The following is a 23,910-nucleotide window of genomic DNA, read 5'->3' as shown; positions in this document are numbered from 1 at the left end:
CCTATCTGTGCGCCCGGCACCAATGCACGTGCGCATGGCTCAGTTATGCGGACAATACAGCGATCAAGGGGGGGGAATGGTGCAGACGACCATGGAGGCAAGATGGCAAACCCCCCCCCCCCCCCCCCGGAGGGTCTCCACAAATGTGGACCCTCGCACCGGATAGCAAATGTTGCTTACCTGTAACAGGTGTTCTCACAGGACAGCAGGATGTTAGTCCTCACAGTCGTTCAGATAGGGGTAGATGTGAACACCTTGAGTCCTGAGGAAGGCTGCAACGACTACGAGGCATTTTTTTAAGACTCGTGGCGCAGATGCTAGGCCGAATGGAAGCACTCCATATTGATAGTGTTTGGGACCTACTAGGAACCTCAGGTATTTGCGATGAGATAGTTATCGCAATATGAGTTTATGCGTCCTGGAGGTCCAGAGAGCAGAGCCAGTCTCCATTTTGTAGAAGAGGAATAAGCGAGCCCAAGTTGACCATCTTGAACTTCTCTCGCAGGAGGTACTTGTTGAGGGCCTGTAGGTCCAGAATAGGATGAACGCCTCCCGATTTTTGGGGGATTAGAAAGTACCGGGAATAGAACCCTAGGCCGTGCTGAGAGTATGGTACGTGTTCTACTGGAGAAAGAGGAAGACCTCTTGATCCAGAAGAATGGAGTGATCAGATGTTCTCCACATCGGCAGGGGTGGGGAGTCCGGAGGCACGGAGAGAAAATTCAGATGGTAACCCTGAGCAATTATTGCCAATACCCATTGGTCTGAGGTGATTGAGTGCCATATGTTGTGGAAGTGGCACAAATCGACCTCCCACTGGAATGTGTGGCAGTGGAATCTGGCTGCTGCTCTCTAGGTAGAAGTCAAAAGCTAAAGCAGGCCCTAATTGAGGAGCTGCTTGTGGTTTTTGTTTACGTGTTTGACAAGACTGTGCTTTTTGAAAAAGGTCTCGTGGCACGGGATCTGGTTGGTGGCGGATAGGACTACTTCGGGTGGAAGAAGGACTTTTTAGAGTCCTTCCTGACAGGCTGTTTAGAAGAATAGTCGGACGGCATCAGAGAGAGCTGTCTTAGGGTCTTATGATGGTCCTTTAGTTCTGCCACCATCCGTTGAATCTGTTCGCCAAACAGATTATCTCAGACACAAGGCAGGTCGGACAGCTTGTCTTGTATTTCAGGGCGAAGGTCAGAAGGCTTGAGCCAGGCCCACCTTCCTGCCGAAATAGCAGCTGCAGATACTCTAGTAGAGGTATCAAAGATGTCATAAGACGTTCTGATCTCATGCTTGCCTGCCTCAAAACCCTTGTTTACGAGGGTTTGGAGCTGTTCTTGAAATTGTTGAGGCAGGGAGTCTGACAAGTCTTGTATTTGCTTGAAAATGACCCTGTTATATTGGGTCATATAGAGCTGATAGACGGCAATTCGGGAGATGAGCATTGACCCTTGGAAGACTCGGCGACCAATGGCATCTAGGAACTTGTTCCTTGCCAGGGGGAACAGAAGAGTGAGGCTTTGACCTCTTCGCTCTCTTCTGTGCAGACTCCACCAAGACAGAGTGGTGATCCAGTTGTGATTTCTGAAAACCTGGAGCTGAGTGCACCAAATAGGTAGTGTCAGCTTTCCTGTGGACAGGAGCAATGGAGCCAGATGTTCCCAGTTCTTCTTCAGGAGATCCAGAAGGACCTGATGGATGGAAATAGAGGTAATTACCTTGGGAGCATCCAGGAATTGGAACAACTCCATTATCTGGTGCCTCTCATCCTGTTCAGTCTGCAACTGTAAAGGAACCAATTCAGACATTTCCTTCTCAAAGTTTATAAAGGAGAGGTCCTCTGGAGGAGAATGCTTCCTAATTTCAGTGGGTGAAGGTGGTGAAAGTAAATCTGTGTCTGTTGAGGAATCATCAGCCCAGGTATCATAAGGATCAGCACTTGTCCCTCTAGGAACTAGAGGGGGACAGGATAGTGGGATACCTGAAGGTCCCAATCTAGGCTCCGAAGGAATCGGAGGAACCGGCGCAGGCATCGATGGATGGCTCGGTGGCACCGGATGTATCTGAATCGATGGCTGAGGCAGGACTCCCGATGGAGGGATGCGGAACGGTGTTTCTCCTCCCAATGACAAGGTAAGCGGGGAGGGCACTGGAGCCATCGATGGAAAAGCGGCAATGAGCACTTCCATCCTGGAGAGCAGCGGTGCCAACGCTGCCGGAATCGGGTCGGTGAGCGGTTCCACAATCGGTACCGGTGTCTGTGCCGGAGGAACCTGAAGTCGTTGCATTGCCTTGTCTATGGCCTCCTGAACCATCCCAGTCCAGTTCTTCTCAGAGACCTGGAGCAAGCAGCCCCAGCTCTGGAATAGAAGGAGGCAGAGGCATAGCCGGAGGGGCCACCATTAAATGCGGAGTCGCAGCTCCCGATCCCCTGTCGGGTGAGGGTTGCCTCGGTGACCTGGTCGCAGAAACGGCCTGTGCCTTTTCTGGATGGGGTTTCTTCGACAGTGGCTCGGACGATGGCGAGGTCGATGATTTCGCTCCCTCTATGGCGATGTTTGTCCCTACGATCTCCTTGGTCCTGAGGGGGGAGTAGAGGGTGTCGAAGGCCGAGATGTCGATGCCGGGCGGTCACTGGCCGGTGGTCGATGCTGGCGCAAAGTTGACGGTGCCGGCTCAGACGACGTTGATGCAATGGATGGAGTCGGGGTTTGAGCACGGAAGAGAAACTCCATCTTCTCCATTCTGGCCTTGCGACCTTTTGGTGTTATTAGGGCACATTTGGTGCAGGTCAAAACATCGTGCTCACGTCCTAAACACATTACACAGACTTTGAGGGTCTGTGATAGACATGGTGCAAGTACAGTCTGGGCACCGACGGAACCCCGATGCCATGGCAAAAAAAATCAAGCCGTGGTACGGTCGAGGGCCAAACACGACGGTAATAGACGGAAAACAGGTAAAAACTTACCAGAGTACCGCGGTCTGAAAAAAGTTCAGAGGGACCCCTGTGGGGCAAATTAACTTTTAGTAATTACGTGAGGAAAATTCCTGTCAAGAATCTGTGCAGAGCTCCTTTACTGCGAGGCTACTGCTGCGCTGAAAAAAAGAAGACTGAAGGGGGAACCCTGCTGGCTGCAGGGTTAGTGCCATGCTCGGCATGCCCAGTAGGGGCCAGTCAAAGTTCTGGAAACTGACAGAAGTTTTCCGTGTTTGGACTCCATCCTGTGATGTCACTCTTATGTGAGGACTACCATCCTGCATGTCCTGTGAGAACGGGTCTAGGCTGGACGGGGCTGCTCAACCCGATTTAACAGACGCCGGAAGGACGATCTATGCGGCTATCTGAGCCTCGGGACCGGAGACCTTTAAGAAAGTTTTCTATCTTACCTTGTCTCGGCGCTTCCCGGTCTTGTGCCGGGCGGTCTCCGGCTGCGGGGGAAGAGGGAAAAATAACCACCGCCGCGCTAGGTATTGCACCCGCTGCCTCTCAGCCGCTCTGGGGGCCAAGTCCATGCCAGGAACCTGCTACCGGACCAAGGCTTGTCTCTGAAGGATCTCTGAAATCACCTCAGGAATTCTCAACTGGGGGAGGTACCCTTAGGTGTCACCTCAAGAGAGCGGGGCTCATCTTGTAGAGGTAATATTTGTTTCTTCTTTAGTTTGGACTTTCTAACACTAAGTGTGTGTAGTGTCCCTAACTGCTTAGGAGACTGAGAAATACGGGAGAGCTAAGCTTCCTGCACGGGTATATGTAGGCTGACATCAGCTTGAAATCTGACTCCGTCTCCCAACTGCTATCAGGAGTACACTATACCCATTGGTCCTGAGTCCATCTGCTACACGCTAGGAAAATGTAGTTAGGTTTTTGCAGCCCAAATGCATAAGACAGTAGGGAGTGGCATTCTTCTAAGCACAAAACAAGACTGGGATCTAGGAGTTATCACATCTGATGATCTCAATGTGGCCAAACAGGTGAATAGAGTTGACAGCAAAAGCCAGAAAAATACTCAAATGTATAGGGAAATGAATGGTCAGCAGAAAAAAAGGAGGCAATATGTCCCTGGTGAAGCCTCTTGAAATACTGGAGACTGAACCTTCAAAAGGATGGAACTAGCCCAGACAGTGGCTACTTAAATGGTCAACAATTTTCATCATAAAGCATATGGAGACAGACAAAAGCTCTACATACATCTACTCTAGAGGAAAGAAAAAAAATATGACATTTAAGTATATATCTATCAATATACAAGAAGAGATTATCTTTCAATGGAAAGGAGATTCTGGAATGAGGGGTTATGGGATGAAAGTGAATGGGGATAGACTGAGAAATGATCTAAGTTTTTTGTTTTGTTTTTTTAGAAAGAATGGCAGATGCATAGAACAAACTCCCAGTGAATATGGTAGAGACAAGGACAGTAACTGAATTCAGGAAACATGGGATAAGCATAAGTGGTAGAGCTGAGTAGTTATGTGCATGGGCAGATCAGATAGGCCATTATATTTTTTAATTTTTCTATATGCTGTTTTTCTAACCAAAAAATTCTCACATCACTGCACAGTGGTCATTACATGCTGATAGTGGAAGACTAAAACCAGAGGCACACAAAATATTCACGGTTGCACATGTACTACTGCACTTGTCTAACAGAACTCTGATAATTCTAGAAAGTTCTGGACATTTCATTCTGGTCAATACCATCAATACCATTTGTGTGAATTGCTTACCTTCAAACCCTGTTATGAATTTTTTTCTCTCTCATATAAGTAAAGAACACAGAGCAATCCAACGTGTTGCATTTTATTTTATCTGAGATTTGCACTGCGTGTTTCGCCCCAACAGAAGGTTCCTGAAGGAGTATTCATTCTCCTCCTCTCTTCCCCCTCTCCGACAAAAATGAATGTGTCATGTGAAATAATAATGCAAAGCTACATATCAACTGAACTCAATGTTACAGTTATATAGATCTCTTAAATGAAGTTTGACCTTAGCCAGGACACTGCCATCATCCAATCAACATAATAACCCTGCTAAGGTCAAGTCTTCTAGGCAATAATAAAAGAAGCTATCCACCAGCCAATCCCAGACTGCTCATTTTCCCATAGGAGTCCCTAATCTTTTGATGTCCGAAGAAACAAAAAGCTGGATGAAGTTTGAGGGTTTTGGTCCATGCAACATAACTAAAGTCCTTCAGAAGAGATACATAGAGAACCTGACAATTAGGAAATAGGGCCATCCATAAATGTCATGTTCCAGGGGTGGGGTTAGGGTTACCACTTTTGTGACAAAGTGTGATGACTTGATTTCATAACAAAAATAGCGTGATGTCATTTATGGACGGCTCCAATAAGAAAAATTAGTTTACCCTCCTATATATAAATTGGTGAAAAGCACCAACTACAGCACAATGAACTAGGGGAATATCAGATTAAAATATATGAATTTATTTACATTCCCTTTAATGTCAACATTCCGGTTCCAGCCAGAATTGTCACCAGGGTTATCAGAAATAAAATATTGGCATTTTTGGTATTGTAAATTTTTTTTTTTTTAGTTAACAGAGGTACTGCTTCGGTTTCATACACTCTACTGAGCAGGTAATTATGGTATGCACCATCCTATGTTGTGCGCATCTGTAGTCACTACAAAGTGTTTTCATGGGACTGTTTCCAACAGCAATTTTTTCTTAAGCATCTCTCACACTACAAAAGCAAACCTCCTCCATGGAAAGCCATAAGAAAATGAACAAAAAGTCATACGAGAAAGATTAAAAAGGTTAAACAAACTAACCCAAAAAAATAAAACTCCCACAATATGACAAGCAAACTGAGAAGTTGATGAAGGATAGCAGCCACATTCAGATAACCCATTAAATAATCCGGCAATCATTTGCCACCTGCAAGGTACGAGAAAAACTGTGAGTCCTCTGGGGATAGGGAAACATCTACAGTACCTGAATGTAATTCGCTTTGAAGTGCCAAAAAAGTGCAAAAAGCGGAATATAAAATCCTAATTAAAGTAAATAAAATAAGTGCATGTGAAAAAAGCTTTCATGAGAATACTCGCTGATATGTCATTCGCATAGCCCATTTGTGAGGCCCCACTGATGTTCGTGGGAGAAAACCAGTATCATTAGGAAAGGGGAAATAAATTTACCTGCTATTTTTGCCAGTTTATCATGCAATTTGTGAAGGATGCTCATCATGAGATTTTTTTCATTAATCTGAAAGAAAAAATTGAATCTTTAATATCCATCCCATAAAGCTTTATAATAAAATACATAAAACTGCTTAGCTATGCTTGTTCTCAAATAGCAGCCAAACAAATTCACCAATTGTTGATCACTGCTCAGTAAATCATGTGCTGCAAATGTTATGATCTCATACAATTAAAGTCACTAACCGCACTCATTTATTGGAGGTACTAAAGTCTTATTGAATCGTTTCAGAGTTTTCTAACTTTTTTTTTAGATTGCACATAAAATCACTTGACTTCAATTAAGAGCGATAGTAACCCTTCAACAGCAGCCTGGTCACTTATCTTTTCTGGTACGAGGATATTAATTCTTCAATGGCAGCTAGACACTTTGAAAGTATTTCAAAATCTGCATCAGGGATACACAGAACACTTTATATTAATATATTTATGCCCAGTGAAATTTATAATGGTGACAAAAAAAAAGGTGTCATGTCTATATACAGGAATGATTCTGTAGCACATAGAAAAATCTAGTATGATGAAAATAAATAGAAGAAATGACAGTCTCTAGGCACTCATCACAGCGATATATATCTTAGGATACATATGCATACATTTTCTGTTGAAAACACTGAAAATAAAATGTAAGGCATGAAACAATACATAACATTGGCAGTTTATATTTAAATGGATTGAATTGAATTCTACATTCATCAACATCAGGGCATCTGGAGTACATGTAGGTGTGGCCACCATTTTTAAAGGATAGTTGGCTGATTCTCAGGTAGTTGGTTGATTTTGCCACACTCCAGCAGCTGATCCTCTTATCAGCATTGTACAGAAAATTTAACAAGAATCATTAAGTATAATGTATGCCAATTGCTTCGTTCAGTCAAAGTGGACTACTAGTATTCAATTAAAAAAATAAAATGCTGTTTACAACTATTAAGTGTCACAGAGATGTCTCCTCCCCTTGCTGATATGTGTACAACTTATAGAACCATCCACTGTAAATCGGTAAGTACATAGTGTGATACTATATAGTGAACAAGTGGGGCATTCATTGTATGGTTACTGATACGGCAACAGTGCTCCATCAATCGTACGAGTATTGCATGGCTTGTGTGCCCAACGTATATCAATAGACATGAGTAACGTACTGCATATATGATGCACTTAGAGATCGATTTTAAACAGGAGCACATGCGTACACATGAACGCACCGATTTTATAACATGCGCGAGCCAGCAAAAGCATGTTATAAATCCAACAGCTACACACATGCAGGCGGCCCGCAACTCACACAGGGGAGGAATTGTATAGCCTATGCACAGTGACACAAGCGGCCGGACCCCATTTCCCTCCCAGTCTGCTACAATTAAGGAGTGAACTCTCATATCCCTAACCCTACTTTTCCTATATCTTCTCCTCTCCACCCTGACCCCTAAAAATCTATCCTGTTTTGTTTTGCAAAATACTTCATGCCCAGAGTTGAAGTTGTGCACGCTGGCCAGCTGCTGGTGTGCAAGTCATCAGGACAGCGCAAAATGGCGCTGTCCCGGCCCACCCTCCACCTCATCCAGACTGCGCTCCCGGCCCTTCAATGCGTAACAGAGGTTACGTGCGTGGCCAGGCCCGTTCTAAATTGCGTGCGGTACTCGCAAGGTCCAGCCACATGTATGACTCCCACTTTTTACACGGATGGTCCTTTTAAAATTGGGGCATTAGTGCTGCAATCTGAATAGGATCTGTGGGCAATCCTGATCCGCATGGTAGGGTGGATCCATTCTGTACTCGATACCGTGTTGGCACACACACACAGACAGCATTGTCAAATACGAAATGGCCCATTTCCTGATTCACTGTAGTACGTATTGCAGAAAGTGCTGCTCTTACGTGATATTCTGGCTCCATTTATACACAAACCAAGGCATTGCCTGGAATGCAGGATACATCAATATCTTCTAGTGTTTTCAGATATTAGCCACATTCTGTACACGATTAGAATATTTAAGTACACAGATAAGTTGGTCTGAAGTTGACCTGGACCCTATACTTGAGTAATTGTGCCCTGTCCTGAATATTTGGCTAGTAGAAAGGCCTTCCTGATAGCCTTTATAGGATAACCTCTCTTACTGAAATATCTTGTTAAACTTTCTGTACAATGATGAGAGGATCAGCTGCTGGAGCATGGCAAAATCAATGAGAATCTGCTGACTACCCTTTATTATGGGAAGTACCTAGAGGAAGAACTAGAAGGTTGGGAGAACAAGAGATATGTGGAACAACACTGGGCCAAACTAAAAGGAGCAATTACCAAGGCAACTAATCTATATATGTTAGAAAAATGAAACCTATCTGGTTCTCAAAGGAGGTGGCTAACAAAATAAAAGCAAAAAGAACAGAATTTAAGAAATATAAAAGATGCCAAAGGGAGAATCACAAGGAAGAATATCTGGTGGAACTGAGGGAGACGAAGAAAGTAAGCAAGACAGCAAAAAGTCAAGCGGAAGAAAGGATTGCCACAGAGGTAAAGCGAGGTGACAAAACATTTTTCAGATACAGAGAAATGAGAAAAGTCCAAAGTGGTATAGTGAAATTGAAAGGTGGAAAGGATCAATGTGTGGAGAGAGATGAAGAAATGGCAGAAATATTAAACGAATACTTCAGTTCGGTGTTCACAAAAGAGGACCCTGGAGAAGAACCGTTGCTAGTTAACAAGAAACTGGAGGAGAGGGGAGTAGATTAAACTCTGTTAACAGAAGAGAATGTATGGGAAGAGCTAGGAAAACAAAGTGGACAAAGCCATGGGTCCTGATGAGGTTCATCCCAGGATACTGAGGGAGATCAGATGTGCTGGCAGATCCACTGCGTGACCTGTTCAATAGATCCCTAGAAACAGGAGTGGTGCCAGTCCCGCTTCACAAGAGTGGGAGCAGAGGGGAGGCTGGAAACTACAGGCCGGTTAGCCTCACCTCGGTGGTGGGGAAAGTAATGGGAGTTGCTGCTGAAAGAAAGAATAGTGAACAATCTACAGTCTGAAGAATTGCTGGACCAGAGGCAGCATGGATTCACTAGGGGAAGATCCTGTCAGACAAATCTGATTGACTTTTTTTTATTGGGTGGCTAGGGAATTGGATCGAGGAAGAACGCTCGATGTCATCTACTTGGATTTCAAAGCTTTTAATACGATCCCACATGTGAGTAAAATGAGAAGCTTAGGAGCGAGTGCCGAGGTGGTGGCCTGGATTGCAAACTGGTTGACGGACAGAAGACAATGTGTGATGGTAAACTGAACTTACTCTGAAGAGAGAGTGGTGTTAAGCAGAGTGCCGCAAGGATCAGTGTCGGGACTGGTCCTGTTCAATATCTTTGTGAGTGACATTGAGGATGGGATAGAAGGTAAGGTTTGTCTTTTTGTGGATGATACTAAGATCTGCAACAGAGTGGACATGCCGGAAGGAATGAGATGGAATTTAAGGAAGCCGGAAGAGTGGTTGAAGATATGGCAGCTGAGATTTAATGCCAAGAAGTGCAGAGTCATGCATATGAGGTGTGGAAATCCGAATGAACTGTATTTGATAGGGAGGTGAAGGGCTGATGTGCATGGAGCAGGAAAGAGACCTTGGGGTGATAGTGTCTAACAATCTGAAGTCGGCGAAACAAAGTGACAAGGCGATAGCTAAAGCCAGAAGAATGCTGGGCTGTATAGAGAGAGGAATATCTAGTAAGATAAAGGAAGTGATGATCCCCTTGTACAGGGCCTTGGTGAGGCCTCACATGGAGTACTGTGTTCAGTTCTGGAGACCGAATCTCCAAAGGGGCAGAGACAGGATGGAGGCGGTCCAAAGAAGGGCAACCAAAAAGGTGGATGGTCTTCATAAAATGACTTATGAGGAGAGATTGAAGAACCTAAATATGTATACCATGGAGGAGAGGAGGAGCAGGGGTGATATGATACAGACTTTCAGATACATGAAAGGTTTTAATGATCCAAGGTCAATGACAAACCTTTTACATTTGGGAGGGGGGGGGGGGAGAACAGTAGAACTAGGGGTCATGATTTGAAACTCCAGGGAGGAAGACTCAGAACCAATGTCAGGAAATATTTCTTCACGGAGAGGATGGTTGATGCCTGGAATGCCCTTCCAGAGGAAGTGGTGAAGAAACTGTGAAGGATTTCAAAGGGATCCATAAAGGCTAAAAGATGGGAATGAAGAGAAGAGCCATGGGGGTGGCTTGCTGGAATGGTGGCTACTATCTAGTAATTACTACCCTTACTCAAAAAGCCTTCACACGTTTAATGCAACTCCAACTGTGCTCTCTGCTTCAATGGCAAGGGGAAAGGTGGAAGAGAGGATTTACATTCAGACAACCACCAAACAAGGAATGAACTACAGTCTGGGTAAACAAATAAGCGTGGGGTAACTTGCTTATTGCGGCGGTTACTACCCTAAACCAATTAAGCCTGGTACATCACTTTGAATGCATATACAGCATTGCTCTCATCTTCAACGATAGGGAGAAATGTGGAAAAGAGGATTTAGCAAATGTTACTTTCCAGAACTTTGAGTGGCCCCTACTGGGCATGCCCAGCATGGCACTAACCCTGCAGCCAGCAGGGGTACCCCTTCAGTCTTATTTGAAAGCTACAGGCAGTGCCGAAAACTAAAACAAAACGTTACGCACCCAACACTGCGGGGTGGCGGGCGGGTTTCTTGAGGACCAACATCCTGCTGTCCTGTGAGAACACCTGTTACAGGTAAGCAACATTTTCTTTCTCACAGGACAAGCAGGATGGTAGTCCTCACATATGGGTGAGTACCGAGCTGAGGATGTCCTAACATGCACCAAATGTACCCAACGGCGTGCAACAGGCACAACTGGGGTGGAATTTGGTACAGGGCATCCTGAACCCCACCGGGCAGGCGGAAGGGTGTAGGTACGTCACATTGGAAATAAGTTACGCAGGACAGACTGGCCAAAGATGGAATCTTGTCTTCCGGCTTTGTCCAAGCAATAGTGGGCTGCGAAAGTGTGGAGAGAACTCCAGGTGGCAGCCCTGCAAACGTCAGGAAGCGGCACCGATCATAAGTGTGCTACTGAAGTCGCCATGGCCCTCACAGTGTGCGCTTTAACACGGTCTTGAAAAGGAATGCCTGCTTGCTGATAGCAAAAAGATATGCAGTCCGCTAACCAGGAGGAGAGAGTCTGCTTACCAACAGGTTGCCCTAATTTGTTGGGATGGAAAGAGATGAATAACTGAGTGCTCTTCCTGTGGGCAACTGTACAGTCTAGGTAGAATGCTAGAAACCGTTTACAATCAAGGGTATGCAGAGCCTGTTCCCCTGGATTGGAATGGGGACTGGGAAAGAAGGTAGGTAGTATGATGGATTGATTAACGTGAAACTCCGAAACTACCTTAGGTAAGAACTTAGGGTGAGTGCGGAGTACCGCCCAGTCCTGCAGGAGTTTAGTGTAAGGTGGATAGGTAACTAGGGCCTGTAACTCACTAACCCTGCGAGCTAAAGTGATAGCCAAAAGGAGAAATCACTTTCCATGTGAGATATTTTAGGTCACAGGAGTGAAGAGGCTCGAATGGTGGTTTCATGAGCCGGCCGAGAACCAGATTAAGGTCCCAAGAAGGGGCCGGAGGACTTAAAGGTGGCTTGATATGGAGCAAGCCCTTTAAAAAGCGTGTTACGAGGGGTTGTACTGATATAGGAACATCCGACGCAGTTATGGAAAGTGGCTACCACACTGACATGCATTCTGATTGAAGAGGTCTTTAAACCTGACTCCGACAAATGCCAGAGATAGTCCAAAAACCTTGAGATTGGACAGGAAAAGGGATCGAGGGACTGCGAGGTGCACCATGATGTGTACCTTTTCCATTTATAGGAATAAGATTTTCTTGAGGAAGGCTTCTGTGAAGCAATCAGGACAAGAGAAACCGAATCTGAAAAGTTAAGTGGTTGAAGGATTAACCTTTCAACATCCATGCCGTCAGAGACAAGGCCTGAAGATTGGGATGGCGTAGGCATCCGTTGTTTTGAGTTATCAGATGCGGGTCCGTTCCCAAGGGAATGTGCCTGCGGATGGAGAGATCCTGAAGTATTGGAAAGCACACTTGGCGTGGCCAGTGAGGTGCTATCAGGATCATGGTTCCCTTGTCCTGACGTAACTTCATGAGAGTCTTAGAGAGAAGAGGAAGTGGAGGGAATGCATAGAGCAGACCGGTTGCCCACGAGAGGAAGAAGCATCTCTGGGCGAAGAGCGCTCGCTCCGAATGAGGGAGCAGAAATTGTCGACTTTGTGGTTCTGAGGGGATGCAAAGAGGTCTGTCTGGGGATAACCCCATTGTTGGAAGATTGAGGTCGCTACCGAGGGGTTGAGACACCACTCGTGCGGTTGGAAGACACGACTCAGTTTGTCTGCCAAGACACTGTCCACTCCCGGCAAGTAGGTGGGCCTGAGGTACATCGAGTGGGAAAGCGCTTCCGCCCAAATCTGCGCAGCTTCCTGACACAGAAGGAAGGAGCCCGTGCCTCCCTGCTTGTTGATGTACCACATGGCCACTACCTGGTTGTCTGTCTGAATCAGGATGACGTGATTTGACAGGCATCCAGAGAGCAGAGCAAGTCTCCTCTTTGCAGAAGAGGTAGAAGCGAGCCCAATGTTACCCTCTTGAACTTTTCTAGCTGTAGGTACTTGAGAGCACGTAGGTCCAGAATTGGACGAACGCCCCCAGATTTTTTGGGGATCAAAAAGTACCGGGAATAGAACCCTAGGACATGCTGCGAGAGAGGGACAGGTTCTATTGCTCTTAACTGGAGAAGAAGGGAAACCTCCTGCTCCAGGAGGACAGAATGGTCGGATACTCTCCATTCTTGCAGAGGTGGTGAGTCCGGTGGAAGAGCAAGAAAGTTTAGGTGGTAACCCTGAGCAATGATTGCTAGCACCCATTGGTCGGTTGTGACTGCCACATGCCGTGAAAGTGGCACAATCGACCTCCCACTGGTATGCTTGGCAGAGGAATCAGGCTGCTGCTCTCCAAGTGAAAGTCAAAAACCTGAAACAAGCCCCAGCTGGGGAGCTGCTTGCGACTTTTGCTTCCAGGCCTGGCAAAGCTGAAGTTTTTGGGAAGGCCTCATAGTTCGGGACCTTGTTGGTGGAGGATAGTACTTCCTTGGACAGAAGAATGACTTCTTAGAGTCCTTCCTAAAGGGCTGTCTTGAGGGAAAGTCGGAAGGTATCAATGAGAGCTGTTTAAGGGTCTCATGATGGTCCTTTAATTCAGTCACTATTTGCTGGATCTGTTCACCGAACAGATTGTCTCCTACACATGGTAGGTCAGATAGCCTGTCTTGTACTTCTGGCCGAAAGTCAGAAGATTTGAGCCAGGCCCATCGCCTTGCCGAAATGGCAGCCGCAGACACTCTAGTAGAGGTGTCGAAGATATCGTAAGCTGTTCTTATCTCAAGCTTTCCTGCCTCAAACCCTTTGTTGGCAAGGATTTGAAGCTGTTGTTGGAATTGGTCAGGCAGGGTTTCAGAGAAGGCCTGTATCTGCTTGAAAATGACTCTATTGTATTGGGTCATAGACAGCTGGTAAGCAGCAATTCTGGAGATGAGCATGACCCCTTGGAACACTGTCGACCAATATTGTCTAGGAACTTGTGTTCCTTTACAGGAGGGGTAGATGAGGGAGGCTTCGTCCTTTTTGCTTTCTTTTGGTGGTCGAGCTGAGATTTTTGAAAGCAGAGGGATGACTGTACTAAAATAGGTAGTGTCAGCTTTTCTATGGACTGGGGCAATGGATCCTGGGTTTTACCATTTCTTTTTGAGGAGAATCAAGAAGAACTTGATGAACAGGAATAGAAGTGATCACTTGAGGGGCATCCAGGAATTGGAGGAGCTCCATCATCTGCTGCCTATCATCCTGCACCATCTGAAGCTGAAAAGGGACCAATTCAGACATTTCCTTCACAAAATTAATGAAAGAAAGGTCCTCTGGAGGAGAACACTTTCTACTTTCAGTAGGAGAAGGAGGTGAAGGTAAGTCATCGGTGTCTGTGGAAGTATCATCACCCCAGGTGTCATAAGGATCAGCAGACTGACCTGTAGCACGAGAAGGGGTTGGATATCCGAAGGCTCCGGCTGAGGCTCCGAGAAAATCGAAGGAATCGCCGGGGGCACCGTGGACGGCCTGGAAGGCATCTGTGCCAGTATCGATGGTGCCGATGTGCGTATCGCTCCCGATGAATGAATCGGTGGCGAGGGACGAATTGGCATCAATTGCTGAGGCAATACTCCCGAAGGAGGAATGCGGAACGGTGTTTCTCCTCCCGATGAAGCTGTCAACGGGGAACGCACCGGAGCCATCAGAAAACCGGGAATCACCGGTGGAAGGACGGTCATGAGCGCCTCCATCCGGGAGCGCAGCAGTGCCAGCGCTGCTGGAATTGGGTCGATGACCGGTTCCACAATCTGTGCCGAAGGGACCTGGAGTCATTGCATCGCCTTGTCGATGGCCTCCTGGACCAGCCGGTCCAGTTCTTCCTGGAGACCTGGAGCAAGCAGCCCCGGCTCCGTGACGGAAGAGGGAGGCGGAGGCACAGTCGGAGGGGCCACCTTTACAGGCGGCATTGCAACTCCCAAACCCCGATCGGGTGAGGGTGGCCTCGATGTCCCAGTCGCAGGAATGGTCGGTGCCATTTCTGGACGGGGCTTCTTCGATGGTGGCTCGGACAGTGGCGAGGTCGATGATTTCGCTCCCTCGAAGGTCTGAGACTTACGATGCCGATGTTTCTCCCTACGATCCCCTCGATCTTGAGGGGGAGTAACGGGAGTAGATGGCCGTGAAGACGTTGATGGCGGACGGAGGTCGATGCTGGTGCGACTTAGACGGTGCATGTTCCAATGAAGTCGATGCGATGGATGGCGTTGGGGTGTGAGCACGGAAGAGGAGTCCCATCTTCTCCATTCTGGCTTTGCGACCTTTTGGTGTCATGAGGGCACATTTGGTGCCAGTCAGGACATCATGCTCACGGCCTAAACACATTACACAGACTCCATGAGGGTCTGTGACAGACATGGTACGAGTACAGTCTGGGCACAGACGAAACCCCGACGCCATGGCCATAGAAAATAATCGAGCCGTGGTACGGTCGACGGCCAGTAGGCCGCGAGGGCCAAACTCGATGGTAATTGACGAAAGATGGTCAAAAACCTACCGGAGTGCCACAACCTGAGAAAAGTTAGAGGAGGAACCCTCTGTGGGGCAAATTAAGTTTAATTAACGCCGTGAGGAAAATTCCTGTCAGGAATCTCTTCTGAGCTCCTAAACCGCAAGGCTACTGCTGTGCGGAAAAAAGAAGACTGAAGGGGGACCCCTGCTGGCTGCAGGGTTAGTGCCATGCTGGGCATGCCCAGTAGGGGCCAGTCAAAGTTTTGGAAACTTTGACAGAAGTTTTCCGTGATTGGGCTCCATCCTGATGTCACCCATATGTGAGGACTACCATCCTGCAAGAAACATTGGGACAACATCCAACAAGGCATGGATCTGTGCAGTCTGGGTAAACAAGCAACAGGGTAACTTGCTTGATGCGGCGGTTACTACCCGTAACCATTAAACCTTATGGTCACTTTTGATGCAACTCCAACATTACTGTCTGCATCAATGGCAGGGGGTGGCAGGAAATTTGAATCAAACAGTTACCAACAAGGGCCCTAAACTTGGTGGTCGGTGAAACAGACAAGTATGGGAAAATAAGAGTGGGAGCTTGCTGGGCAGACTGGATGGGCAGATTGGTCTTTTTCTGCCGTCATTTCTATGTTTAAAAATGTTGCCCATGCCTGCACATCTACTCCAGATGCCCTAAAACTGACAAATGTATAATTCAATTCAAACCATTTAAGTATGAGCCGTCAATTTTATGTATTGTTTCATTCCTTACTTTTTACTTTCAGCATTTGACAGAAAGTGTATGCATATCATAAAAAGATATATTGCTGTGATGAGTGTCTAGAGACTCATTTGACTTACATAGAAACATAGAAATGACGGCAGAAGACGACCAAATGGCCCATCCAGTCTGCCCAGCAAGCTTTCACACTTTAATTTTTTTTCTCACATACTTATCTGTTTCTCTTGGCTCTTAGTAACCTTTTTTTATTCTATTTCCCTTCCACCACCACCATTAATGTAGAGAGCAGTGTTGGAACTGCATCTAAGTGAAATAGCTTAATTTAGTTAGGGGTATTAACCACCGCAATAAACAAGCTACACCCATGCTTATCTGTTTATTCAGACTATGTAATTCAGTGCTTGTTGATTGTTGCCTGAATATAGATCAACCTTTCTTCACTCTCCCCTGTCGTTGAAGCAGAGAGCCATGCTGGCTATATATTGAAAGTGAAGTATCAGTCTTGCTCCCCTGCCGTTGAAGCAGAGGGCTATGCTGGATTTGCATTGAAAGTGAAGTATCAGGTATTTTTTGGTTTGGGGTAGTAACCGCCGTAACAAGCCAGCTACTCCCCTGCTTTTATGTGGTTGCAAATTTTTTTCCATGTTTCCTCTTGCCGTTGAAGCATAGATCAATGTTGGAGTCGCATTATTGAATAAGGATATTCATCTCCAGGTAGTAGCCATCATTCCCTCAAACCACCCCCATGCCTCTTCTTCATTCACATCCTCTAGACTTTATGGATCCACAGTATTTATCCCACGCCCCTTTGAAATCCTTCACAGTTTTGGTCTTCACCACTTTCTCTGGAAGGGCGTTCCAGGCATCCACCACCCTCACCGTGAAGAAATACTTCCTGACATTGGTTCTGAGTCTTCCTCCCTGGAGTTTTAAATCGTGACCCCTGGTTCTTCTGATTTTTTGCAATGGACAAGGTTTGACGTTGTCTTTGGATCATTAAAACCTTTCAAGTATCTGAAAGTCTGTATCTTATCACCCCTACGCCTCCTTTCCTCCAGAGTGTACATATTTAGATTCTTCAATCTCTCCTCTTAAGTCATTCGATGAAGACCCTCCAGCTTTTTGGTCACCTTCTCTGGACCGCCTCCATCCTGTCTCTGTCCCTTCAGAGATACGGTCTCCAGAACTGAACACAGTACTCCAGGTGAGGCCTCACTAAGGACCTGTACAAAGGGATAATCACTTCCCTTTTCTTACTCGATATTCCTCTCTCTATGCAGCCCAGCATTCTTCTGGCTTTAGCTATCGCCTTGTCACATTGTTTCGCCGACTTGTATTTGTTTTCATCACACTAGATTTTTCTATATGTGCTAAAGAATCATTCCTGTATTTAGACATGACACTGTCACCATTGTATATTTCACTGGGCATAAATATATTAAAAGTATTTTGTAGGCCCCCAGTGCAGATTTTGAAATTCTTCAACAGCAGCCAGACACTGTGAAAGTGTTACCATCACTTCTTCAGCTGAAGAGAGAAGTGATTTTATATGCAAGATGATAATGTTAGAAAAAATGACAATTCATACACATGACCTATGATTATAAACTTTAACGCTATTGAATAAGACTTTAGTCACTCCAACAAATGAGTGCAGTCATAGTCTTTAATTACATTAGGTCATAAACAGTTGTAGCATATGATTTACCATTGAGCCAGTGGTCTCCCTGATCAACAACTGGTGAATTTTTATTTAGTTGTATTGGTAACATTCACCACACAGGTTATTCATTTTAGCATTGTTCTTAAATAGCAGCAAAACAATCCATCACATATTTGTGGAATATGTGATCTGCTATCAGAAGCTGAACTTCATCAGGCTGAACTTTCACAAAAAAAAAACACAACCTTTGAGCATGAGCAAGTAGCCTCCCATGCTTTGTTGAGCTTGCTGCATGTTAGTTCGTCAGGAGGCATAGCTAATGATCTCAGTCCAAAAAACAGGAATAAAAGCAACTTTTATAAAGAGGGGATGTGAGTAGTGTGACTGGTACTTTTCTGTCAGATTATAATTACTTGTAAGCAATTACACCCTCTCTCTGATAACAAGCAGAAAAATGTCATACCTTTTCAAATGAATCTAGATTTTCCAGACAAAAACTAATGGAACCTACTTTCCAGAATGTATACACAACTTGGCTCCATTTAAAAATAAATATATACATAAGTACTTAGGGTCCATCTCTTCTTGCCAACACCCTGAAAGTTTGTTGCGGATAGATAGAAAACCAAAACACTATTAGGTGGCATAACTGCATGAAGGTATTGGTGGAATATACAGATTCAAGAAAAGTATCCCCATTATGATACTCCTGTATCATAATAGGGATACTTGCAACATGTGTTAAGTATTTGGTGTGGATCAGGTGCAGAATGGATGCCAAACAAAACATCAAGGGATTTTATTTAACACTTTTCTATACCGACCTTCATGGTAGGGACCATATCAGGTCGGTTTACATCAAAAAGGGGGAACTGTAACGAAACCGTAGGTAACAGGGAGAACAAAGTTACATTCAACAAGGGAGGTAAAACTTGGAAGCAAAGATTGCTGGAAAGAAAAAGACTAAGGAACGAAGTGCTTAGGATAATGATAACAACTGTTTTAAGAGTCAGGGTAGGCTCTTATATCGAGCTTGGGGATAGTAAGAGGATCCATTGTTCATGATGGCTTTTTTGTCGTCTAATGAGTGTCTGGCGGATCTGAGAAGGCCTGGCGGAAAAGCCAGGTCTTGAGTTTCTTTCTAAATGTTAAGAGGCAGGGTTCCAGTCTGAGGTCGGATGGGATGTTGTTCCAGATAGCTGGACCTGCTGTAGAAAAGGCTCGGTCTTTGGTCGAGGTGAGACGTGTAGCTTTTGTAGGTGGGGCCTGCAGGGTTCCTTTATAAGCCTCTCTGGTCGGTCTGTTGGTGCTATGGAGATTGAGAGGGAATTTGAGGTCCAGATGCAGATGATTGTAGATGGCTTTGTGAATTAGAGTGAGTGATTTGTGAAGGATTCTGTATTTCACCGGGAGCCAGTGTAAATTACAGAGAATAGGTGATATGTGATCTCCACGGTTGGTGTTAGTCAGAATTCTTGCCGCAGCATTCTGTATTAATTGTAGGGGTTTAGTGGATGAGCTGGGGAGACCCAGGAGGAGAGCGTTGCAGTAGTCTATTTTAGCGAATAGTAAGGCTTGCAAGACTGTCCTGAAGTCGTGGAAGAATAGTAGAGGTTTGAGTCTTTTTAGAACCTGGAGTCTATGGAAACAGTCTTTGGTTGTGTTGTTGATCGTTTTCTTTAAGTTTAGGCGGTTGTCGAGTAGGACCCCGAGGTCTCTTACATGGGTGTGCGTGAGCTGGGTATTGAGGATGGTCTGAGGAGGATGGTTGTCTTGATTGGAGGAGATGAGGAGAAGTTCGGTCTTAGATGCGTTCAGAACCAGATTAAGACTGTTGAGAAGGATGGTGATCGATTTTAGGCAGTTGTTCCAGTGCGTGAGTGATTTTGTGATGGATTCTGTTATCGGAATCAGAATCTGCACGTCATCAGCATATAGGTAATGTGTTAGGTTAAGGTCCGTTAGAAGTTGGCATAGCGGGAGGAGGTAGACGTTGAAGAGAGTAGGTGATAAAGAGGATCCTTGCGGAACGCCTAGTGAGGAACTAGTCGATGCCGACTCTTTATTGTTGATTTTGACTTTGAAGCTTCTATTACTAAGGAATGACGTGAACCAACTGAGGGCTGATCCGGCTATACCTATGTCTGCCAGGCGAGTCAGGAGGATGGAGTGGTTGACGGTATCGAATGCCGCCGAGATGTCTAGGAGTACTAGAAGAAAGGAGTAGCCTTTGTCTAATCCCATAATGATATGGTCTGTTAATGATATGAGAAGCGTTTCCGTACTGCAAGATTTGCGGAATCCGTATTGGGATGGGTATAGGATATTGTGTTCTTCTAGATATTCTGAGAGCTGAGTATTAACCAATTTCTCTGTTAGTTTGGCTAAGAAGGGGAGATTTGAGATGGGGCGGAAGTTGGCCAGTTCTTTGGGGTCTAAGTTGTGTTTCTTGAGGAGGGGTTTAAGAGACGCGGTTTTTAGGCTGTCTGGGTACCTCCCTTGGGTTAACGAGCAGTTTATGATGTTCGCTAAAGGACCAGAGATCTTGTTAGGAATCAGTAGCAGAAGTTTGGAAGGTATGTTATCTGCTGGATGGCTAGATGGTTTCTGTCTCTTGAGGAGGGATTCGATCTCACTAGAGGACGTTGGTTCGAAATTATTGAGCTTGATTCCAGAGTGGGTGCGAGTGTTGGTGAATGTAGAGCTTGAGGTAGTCTTGGTTGGTAAGAGTGCCAGTGTAGTTGCAATCTTCTGTTGGAAGAAAGAAGCAAGCTCATTGGCCTTCGATTGTGCCTGATCATCGGGTATCGTTGATGGGGAAGGCTTTGTGATTTGAGACACATACGAGAATAGCGCCTTCGCATCATATTGGAGATGGTGAATTTTGTTTGCATAGTATTCTTTTTTTGACTTTAGGATTGCGGTCCTGTAGTGATGGAGGGTTCCTTTGTATGTTGATAGTGTAGAGGAGTTTGGTGTTTTCCGCCATTTATTTTCTTTGTGACGTAAGACTAGTTTCAGCCGTTTGAGTTCAGAGGAGAACCAAGGTTGATTTCCTTTTTTTTCTGGGTTTATTGTTTTGGAGACTGCGGGGCATAAGTTGTTTGCAACTGCTTCTGTGATGTTGTGCCATGAGAGAACAGCTGAATCGGGGTTGGATAGATCCAGGTTAGAGAGTTTTTTCGCAAGATGGTCGCTGAGGATCTCAGATGCGCAAGTTTTCCTGAAATGGATGGTAGATGGGTGCTGTGTGCTGTGAGACTGTTGTATTGTGGAGACCTTGGTGGTTATCAGAAAGTGATCTGACCATGGAACAGGAGTACAGGAGGGTGCTATAGAGCAGGTGAAATTTGAGTTGATAAAGATCAGGTCCAGCGTGTGTCCTGCTTTGTGTGTCGGGTTGTTGATGATCTGCGAGAATCCCAAGGCTTTGAGGGAGTTGAGGAGAGTTTCGCAATTGGAGGAGCGGGGAGAGGCATCTATGTGTAAGTTGAAGTCTCCCATGATCATGGTAGGGATGTCTGAATCGATGTGCTTCACTATGGATTCAATGAGGGTAGAGGAGTCAGATTCAAGTAAACCCGGTGGGGCATAGACTAGTAGTAATTGGAGTAGTTGTGATTTGACTAAGCCCAGGTCCAGATTGGACTCAGACTTTATAGTAAGAGGTTTAAGTCTGAGTTCTTTTTTGGTAGCTAGAAGTAAACCTCCCCCTCTTTTTTTGTGTCTGTGGGTAGTTAAAATGTCGTACTTGTGCAAGGGTAATTGGTTAATTAACGCAATATCTGAGTTTTTTAACCAGGTTTCTGTGATGGCACAGATGTCTGGGTCGGAGTCAAGTAGATAGTCGTTGAGAATGTGTGTCTTTTAGTTAGGGATTGTGCATTGAATAGGGTTACTGAGAGTAGGGAGAGCCCTAGGAACTGGGTAAGAGGTGTGATCATAATTGGTATGAGAGATCTGTGCCTTCTTGGCGATAATTCTAGCGCAGAATAAATGTTTTTGTGGAAACGGTGATGTCTGACCGGTATATAGTGTGTTAGCATTTCTTTGTCCAGCTCTGTGCTGGACATTTGCTGGCAGTGGAAGGATGAGAGCTGGGTGCTTGCTGGAGCGTGGATGACCGCTGGGTGCTTGCTGGATGCTTGCTGGGTGCTTGCTGGAGCGTGGATGCTTGCTGGGTGCTTGCTTGCTTGCTGGAGCGTGGATGCTTGCTGGGTACTTGCTGGAGCGTGGATGACCGCTGGGTGCTTGCTGGAGAGCTTGCTGGATGCTTGCTGGGTGCTTGCTGGAGCGTGGATGCTTGCTGGGTGCTTGCTGGAGCGTGGATGCTTGCTGGGTGCTTGCTGGAGAGCTTGCTGGGTGCTTGCTGGAGCGTGGATGCTTGCTGGGTGCTTGCTGGAGCGTGGATGACCGCTGGGTGCTTGCTGGAGCGTGGATGACCGCTGGGTGCTTGCTGGAGAACTTGCTGGGTGCTTGCTTGCTTGCTGGAGCGTGGATGCTTGCTGGGTGCTTGCTGGAGAGCTTGCTGGATGCTTGCTGGGTGCTTGCTGGAGCGTGGATGCTTGCTGGGTGCTTGCTGGAGAGCTTGCTGGGTGCTTGCTGGAGCGTGGATGCTTGCTGGGTGCTTGCTGGAGAGCTTGCTGGGTGCTTGCTTGCTTGCTTGAGCGTGGATGCTTGCTGGAGAGCTTGCAGGGTGCTTGCTTGCTGGAGCGTGGATGACCACTGGGTGTTTGCTGGAGGTGGACGGCAGAACGCTGGATGAGTGCGTGGTCTTAGACAAATGGGCGTTAGCCTGAGTTATATATAAGCGGGAGGATTGCAGGGGTGTTGGATTTGGGAGGTGTGCGCCTCTTATGCTGGGCCAAGACGTGATGGACGGAGTTACTTAGGGGTCCTCACAAATTGGCTCACAAAGGGGCGCACTAAGGGGCAAGCCCCTTAGGTTGCGCTCCTTCGGGCGCACGACGCCTGGTGCGCGACGCCGTCGGGATCCTTAATGAATTTAAAGGGGCTCCAGCCGGCTTCCGATTGGCCTAGTGCCTATCGGGGGCGTGGCTTGTAGTCACGGCGTGCCGGGTCGAGGTTGTACTCACGGCGGTTTTAACTTTCTTTCTGTCTCTGACGCACGGTGGTGAGTGAGTCTCCTTTTCCCTCAGTTTTTAAAAGTTTTCTTCCTGCTGCTGCTCGCGTCTGCACGGCTCTCTTGGAGGAGAGCGGGCTCTTGTCCCTAAGGACCGCGTGAGCCCCGGCAGAGAGGCGAGGTAGGCGCTGGGACGGAGGAGGCAGTGAAAAGGGATGACAAAGGCATATGCATATTTACAGAATATATGATCAGAGAAAACAACCCATGTCAACTCCTCCTGGCCCCCTGATATGCTCTGAAACTTTGGTGTTGACAGCATACCAAATACAGAAGGTATCAATTGCAGGGGGGGGGGGGGGGGGATCATAGACAAGGTGAACACAATTTAAAGAAATAAAAGGTGTTGGCAGCAGCAATCTGGCTAGCATCTTCTTCATCTAACATATGAGGAAACGTGTCAACGATTCCAGTAGTAAACACAAGTATTCTCACAAATATATTCAAAAGCTTCTTCGGAAAGCTCTGAAGTATTGCCAGATTGGATGCACACAATGGTCATGTGCATACAAGTGCAGTGCTTTGTTCTTGGCTATCAGAGAAAAATGTCTTCCGAAGAAAAAAAAAGGACTGTTAAATGTTTTACATTAGTAGTGAACTACATTGTGTGTAAAGCAAAGTTGCTTACTGGTAACTTATGTTCTCCAAAGAAAGCGAGATAATGAGCAAACATAAAACATTTAGGGAAATCTTTGGACAAGCCTAGAACTCCTGCTTCTGTAAACTATATTTATAGGAAGCCAGGTCCAAAAGAAGGAGAGAGGGTATGTGGGGTTCCTCCTCCTGTTGTCCTTGGAGGATACTAGTTACTGGTAAGCAACTGCTTTCTCTGGGGAAAAAGCAGGATGGAATTTCAAAGCTCAGAGCTGGCCAACTCTGATCCTCAAGAGCCACTAATAAGTCTGGTTTTCAGGATATCCACAATGAACATGTATGAGATAGTTTCACATATGATTGAGATAGGGTGCGCAAGTCTATCCCATGTG

The 23,910-nt window shown here is 46.0% G+C and overlaps 1 protein-coding gene across 1 annotated transcript in view; it reads right to left on the bottom strand.

Annotated features, from left to right (window-relative positions):
* LEMD3 (LEM domain containing 3) overlaps nucleotides 1-23,910 on the bottom strand; it is a 334,102-nt gene that overhangs the window by 240,324 nt on the left and 69,868 nt on the right. The window contains exon 3 of the mRNA XM_029615649.1: nucleotides 6,149-6,215. Coding sequence (XP_029471509.1) covers nucleotides 6,149-6,215 — 67 coding nt within the window. The remainder of the gene's footprint in view (nucleotides 1-6,148; nucleotides 6,216-23,910) is intronic.

This window comes from Rhinatrema bivittatum, chromosome 9 (assembly GCF_901001135.1).
Source record: "Rhinatrema bivittatum chromosome 9, aRhiBiv1.1, whole genome shotgun sequence".
NCBI lineage: Eukaryota > Metazoa > Chordata > Amphibia > Gymnophiona > Rhinatrematidae > Rhinatrema > Rhinatrema bivittatum.
The sequence above is the reverse complement of the archived record's forward strand: the minus strand, read 5'-3'. Positions and strand labels throughout refer to the sequence as shown.